The sequence below is a fragment of the Rhagoletis zephyria genome, unplaced genomic scaffold (assembly GCF_001687245.7).
Source record: "Rhagoletis zephyria isolate East Lansing unplaced genomic scaffold, Rhagoletis_zephyria_1.1 Rzeph_scaffold_01850, whole genome shotgun sequence".
Taxonomy (NCBI): Eukaryota; Metazoa; Arthropoda; class Insecta; order Diptera; family Tephritidae; genus Rhagoletis; species Rhagoletis zephyria.
In genome coordinates, this window is record NW_016158934.1 from 81201 (window position 1) to 87872 (window position 6672).

The 6672-nt window shown below is 35.1% G+C and overlaps 1 protein-coding gene across 1 annotated transcript; it reads left to right on the forward strand.

Annotated features, from left to right (window-relative positions):
• Positions 1 to 1356: 1356 nt before the first annotated feature.
• Positions 1357 to 2029, forward strand: LOC108365347 (putative glycine-rich cell wall structural protein 1). The gene is made up of 2 exons (XM_017619351.1): positions 1357 to 1463; positions 1531 to 2029. The coding sequence occupies exons 1-2, from the start codon at positions 1409 to 1411 to the stop codon at positions 1812 to 1814; spliced, it is 339 nt and encodes a 112-aa protein (XP_017474840.1). The 5' UTR covers positions 1357 to 1408; the 3' UTR covers positions 1815 to 2029.
• The last annotated feature ends 4643 nt before the right edge of the window (positions 2030 to 6672 follow it).

Consider the following 6672-nt stretch of genomic DNA (forward strand, 5'->3'; position numbering starts at 1 on the left):
TAAAAATATAGACTGGATTATAAAGTGATGTATATTTAATACACCCATGCGCGAAGAACATTTTGGTGAGCACGTTCATAACACGCATTAGTCTTTTTAAATTCATTTCCGATCCCGCAAAAATGTCGCGGGATCTCGCGTTGTTGTGTTCATTTTCATATGACTGCGGGTGTTCTATTTAGAACAGCGTCGAATTTCGCTGTGAAGAGTTCGCCGTTCGCCGGCACTGTGTTTAAGCTATAACGCTGGTATGCCGAAATTGCCAAAATTACAACAACCACTTCCTAAGTGACAACACGATATTATTATTTCACCATGATTTGAGAGTTCACCATATTCTCAAATGCAGTTCAAATTATCCTTTCTGTAATTTCTAAACCAATATCAACACATTTGACATTTGATTTCAAATCATTGTCAAATGTTTCTCAAACCTGATTGTTTACTGTGTATACATACATGTACATACAAATGTCTAAATAAAAGTACCCTGCAGAAAACGGGGCTATTTTATAGCCAACTTATAGCTAACTAACCCAGCAGTCAACTAATTGTTCCTTTTTATTACTTATTTCCTTCGGCCGTTACTAACTACTTCTGAACTGGTTTACTCTGCATTAGACATCAGCTGACTTATAGCTAACTTATTTTGGAGATAAAAAATGTAAACATTAATAAAAAGATTCTTTTTAACTTTTTAAATTTTTATTTATTTATTTTATTCAACATTACATATTTGCATATTTTTTACATGTTCTTTTGTAGGTGGTCACATATTTGAAGTCCATCAGTCATAACATCAAAATGATAATGTGAAATTTCGACCTTTATTTTATTTTTGCTGAATTCGAGAAAGCATCTGCGAAGTGCAGAAAAAAAGTTGTTAAGAGAAACCCAACTCCCGGGACGTCCGCATGACTTCTGCAGGACTTTACAACTCACTTAAAGTTAGTTTTATCATAGCTAATTAAAAGTTAACTATAAGTTGGTTATTTTTTATCATTTGATAATTTTTTCTGCAGGGTAAATATGCTAACCTGTACATATGTATATATGTAACTAAAAGCACGTGCTAATTGTCTTAAGTTATTAGCTTTAATTAGCACTTTTCCTCAAATTAGTTATCGAATTCAGCGGGTTAATTTTATTCTTTCATTTTTCATTAAGGCAAGCCAAATTTGCACATGGATGTACATATGTAAGCACTTTGTATGTATATATAATCACTCCAAAGCCGACATTCCATTTCGCTTTGCAATATGTTTCATGTACCTTTGCACATAACCGATGTTAAGTATTATTATTTTTGTACATTTGTATTATTTACCGAGATGCCCAGGGTATAAAAACGCAGTAGCGATGCATTTGCACATCAATTGTCATTTAGTATTCGTTGAGAATTGTTGAAATGAGGCTTTTATTTGTTTTCTGCGTGGCCGCAGTTGTAGTGGCCATGTGTTATGGTAGGTCTTTATATGGCAAAACATATTTTTCGATTCCCTTTTGATAAATTTTTGTTTGCAATTGTAGCTGGCGAACCTAAAAAACCGGCCAAACAGAGTGGCGATGGTGCACCGGGTGCGCCGGGCAAGAATGGTGGAGGCGGCGGTGGTGGTGATGGAGGAAACGGAGGTGGTGGCGGAAATGGTGGTGGTGGTGACGGAGGTGGCGGCGGTGGCAACGGAGGTGGTGGCGGAAATGGTGGCGGTGGTAACGGAGGTGGTGGCGGAAATGGCGGCGGTGGAAACGGAGGCGATGGTGGCAAAGGTGGAGAGGATGGCGCTCCTGGTGCTCCAGGAGCTCCAGGTCACTAATTCTGTTTTCGTGAATAAATTCCTTTGAATATTGATAAGTATGCGTAAGTATTATTGGAAATGTTTGGTACCAAACAAGTCAATCGCGTACGACCGCTTAACCTATTTTACTGACAATGATATTTACCTATGTACCTAAGGCTTGTTTTCACTATGTCTAATTCAATGACATTTGTCACCAAATAAATGGAAACACATTGTAAAATAGGACTAAATAGTGGTATATTGATTGATTTCGATCAGGATAAGGTTTAGTCGGGTACATGCGCTACTAAATCGGATATCTGTCTATTTTTGGCCCATAATACATATCAATGGTAAAGGAATGAATAAAGGAGATAAAGTTGTGTCAAAATATGTCGAGGTGAAAAACCAGCCTTAATACATACCCCGTTGGCCACACTTATCAAGCAAAACTGCAAACGAGTATAAGTTCGGGTAAAACAGAACTTTATATAACAGGCGAACGTATTAAAGGTAAACAAGTAAGAAAGTCTAAGTTCGGGCGGAGCCGAAGATTAAATACCCGGCGCAAGTATTGAATATATGTTTTTCACCTTTCCAGAAGCTACCGCTACACTGTACACTGTGTATCAATTTTAAGTAAATTAGCGTCCTTAAATGGCGAAATATTGAAGTTTCAAGCATTTCTGAAATTTATCGCTATATGAAAAGCGGCCGTAATTTCGGACCGATTCCAATCATTTTCAACGTTTTGCTTTTATGTGGCAAGCACAATAACCATACCGAGTTTGGTACAAATCGGTATAACGGTTACCGAGATACATATATGTGATCATAAGTGGGCAGTGCCACGTCCATTTTCCAAAATTGTACAATAAACGTATTTCTTGGTAAATAGTTGTTGCAAGCATAATTAGCTTTAATATTCACTTATTTATCGAATATTTCGTATTTCTCTAAATTTCCGTTATATGGGATGTAAGCCTGGTTATTGTCGGATTTTAAAAATTGTCAGCCATTTGGTATGATGTACCAAGGCCAACAACTGTGCCAAGGTTGGAAAAAATTGAAGTGTGAACAAAGTTGTAATACCCTTGTGCACACGTGCGCTCGGGTATAAAAACGATATACCCTTGTAGTCAGCTGATTAAGTAAAGTGACATTTTGACTAGTTTTGGCTATTTTTCTTTGGTTATTTAATGTTTATATTTATTACAAAATTAATTTTACATTTTTAGAAACAATTTTGGATATGCAGTTTTGTCACTCCTTAAATTTAGTACGTTGATGTGCAAATTTCGTGACGCATTGATTTTTAATAATTTTTTTCCTACTGACGGTATTGTGCATTTTCTTCCATATACATAAAGTATGCTCGACAATTTCGTTTGTATGGGAGAAAATGCTTAGCACCACCAGAACAAAAAAAATATTAAAAATCAACGCGATTCTGTAGCTCTTGAAATATGAACTTAAAGAGCTATAAAACTGTACCCAAAATTTTTCTAAAAGTTCTAAACAAAAAAGCATGATAAAAATATAGTAAGGTAGAACCGCTGAGAGGCACTTTTAAAATTCTTGACGTTTCCAAACAATTTAATTTTTAAATTTACTCACAAACTCACACACACATTTTCATTTTCAATCTCAAGCAACAACAATTTCATTTTTTTATTTTCACTTTTATATGATTTTAAAATGTTGGCAAACTTAAAAAAAAAATCATGGCCGACAAATTGAGAGAACGGTTCTACCTTGCTATATTTTTATCATGCAAAAAAGTTTAAAATTTTTTGAGTGCATTTGTTAAAGTTTGTTGAATTTTCATTATATTTGTGAGCGAAGTTTGAAATATGGATTTATGTGGAACTGGTTAGGTAAAGTGCTGAACTTTTATAAAAAAATTAAAACATTAAATAAACAAAAGAATAGCCAAAACTAGTCAAAATGTCACTTGACTTAATCAGTTGACCACAAGTGTACCTTTATGTAAACTACATGGTAAGTAACGGTGTTTTTCCAAATTTCAAAATGTTTCGTTAAAACAGGGAAACACTGATTTTGGTGCGGCAAATTTTAATGCTGCTTTTGATACACTTTTTTGTGCTGGTTACGAATCCGCAAGTATAAAGTTTCCATCAGATCCAGATTTTGAGAAAAAACGAACTCAAAATATCAAATTTTGCAATATTAGGGAAGCTCTAGATAAGACTTTCCATTTAGGCTTAAATTAAAGCTAGAACTCTCCACTACTAACCCTGTAAATAACATCCCTGCACCTTGATCTGATGGCCACTTATAGTCATGTATTGAACAATAAAAAAGTACTGAAACATTGTGCTATTGAAAAAAAAAATTGCCAAATCTGTTTTTGCTGTTCAATAAATGACTAGTAGTGACCGGCCATAGGGTCCAGCTGCAGAAATGCTATTTTTAGGGATGGTAGTTGAGAGTTCTAGCTTTAATTTAAGCCTAAGTGGAAGGTACTATCACCTTTTGTTTCTTTGCTAATGCTCCTAAAATATTGCAAAAAAGCGATCTTTTGACACTTTCACTTAGTTTTTCTCAAAATCTGGAGCTGACGGAAACTTTATAAATATTTACGGATTCGTAAACAGTAGGGATGTTGCGATACTATAAAACCATCGATACCGGAATCGAATTATGTATCATAAGCTAAGTATCGATACAAATATGTGTATTGGTATCGGAAATAAAATATCGATATTTTATGATTTTGATACAAAAAATGTTTAACGTAATATGAATGATGCAGTTAATGACAATTAAGAAGAAATCTTTAACAACTGCAGTGCGAAAGAAACAACATATAAAAAATGGCTCGGTTTCATCAGAAAGTCAGTACCTAAATCTTTCTTTAGATTTGTTCTTTGCACGAACAGATCAAATTTTTCAGACAGACGTTGTACTTAACCGAGCTTTTGTCAATCTTGGTAATGTGATTCCATACTTTACTTTTCGGCGTAAAAGCAGGTAAACGGAAATAAAAACAAAACAATGTCGTTGTAATAGTTGCGTTCCAGATAACTTCGTGTAAAAACCTGGAAAACTGTCAAATAACAAAATTACTTTCTTGAAAGAGAGGAGCAAGACAGAAAAAATAAAAGTCACCTGGAACGTGAAAAACCACTTTTCCTGTAACTACTTCCATCTTTTTTTTTAATATTAAGCGCCATGTAGACGATCAAATGTCTTTATCAACCGTTTTGCTTGACAATAAACAAGCGCACTTGCCTTCTGATCATCGCGGTGAGCAAGTGCGCGGACAAGAAAAAGAAATTGTTTGTTGAATTAACACGTTCACTTGAACGTTTGTGGGCAAGACACGAGCCAATCCCACACTTATGCAATGCTTGACGTATTTATTTGATTGTCTCCGACGCGCTTAATGTTCTTAGCTATCTGTTTTTGTTTACAAATGCAACCCTGCCTATCGTTTGACACTTTTCATGAACTTGCAGGAAAAAAAACTTCGGAATAAAACCTGCAACTTCGGACTGAGAGAGAGAGCAAGTTATTCTCACAAAAGTGGTTTGACTTGCAGGTTTTTTGGCACCTGGAACGCTTTCCTGCAAAAAAAAACTGCAAATCGTAAATATCGCGAATATCGTGAGCATCTGGAACGCAACTAATGTATATGTACGGTTTGAATANATTTATTTGATTGTCTCCGACGCGCTTAATGTTCTTAGCTATCTGTTTTTGTTTACAAATGCAACCCTGCCTATCGTTTGACACTTTTCATGAACTTGCAGGAAAAAAAACTTCGGAATAAAACCTGCAACTTCGGACTGAGAGAGAGAGCAAGTTATTCTCACAAAAGTGGTTTGACTTGCAGGTTTTTTGGCACCTGGAACGCTTTCCTGCAAAAAAAAACTGCAAATCGTAAATATCGCGAATATCGTGAGCATCTGGAACGCAACTAATGTATATGTACGGTTTGAATACATTACGAGGCCATAAAAGTATCGATACTAGTAATAAATGGGCATAGGAAATAAAATATCGCGCGAACGGTAACATAGAGTCACTAATCAGGAAATATGCTTAAATAGAATTCTAGTAATAATATGGCTTGTATGAAGATGATATTGATATTGAGGTTATTATGATACATTATGCGGTATCGAAAGAAAATACCCATATGGGTATCCATGGTATCGTCTCCCTAGTATCGAATACCGATTTACTCAGTATCGAAAGAAAAGTATTAGTAGTATCGTAACATCCCTAGTAATCAGCGCAAAAAAATCTATCAAAAGCATTAGATTGAGCGTTTTTGAATTCTAAGATAGGGCGTTCTTCAACCAAATACTGAGCTAGGACGTTTTTCAATCAAATTCTGAATATCTTGAAAAGTTTTCTGAGATAAAGCGTTGTTGAAAAATTTCTGAGATAGGGCCTTTTCGAACTGGCTGCCGAGATAGGTCGATCTTCCACTCAGCTATCGATATACTAATTATCAACTATTGCTTGTGCAAAGTTCAACTATCTCGAAATGTGGCTATTTCACTAATTAAACCGGTGCTCTGAGAGAAAGAAGTTTAGAATTAAAAAAGCGTGCTAAATTAAAAAAAACACGAGAACACATGTGCAAGAGCACCAACCCAACTCGTAATACATTTAAGTATACAAATTTTAGTATTTAGTATAGAAATATTCAATTCAAATACGCCCATATTAAAATGAAGCGATTTGCAATTGCCGATTGCTTTTTCATAATTAAGTTAAAAAAAAATTTTTGAATTCCATGCTGGTTGTAAAGGGAATTGAACCCTCAGCTACAGCCAGACATGTAAATGTGCATTTAAATGTTGAGTTTGAATCAACATCACGCGTGCGTGTTATGAAAGTATTAATTTTAAATACGAAC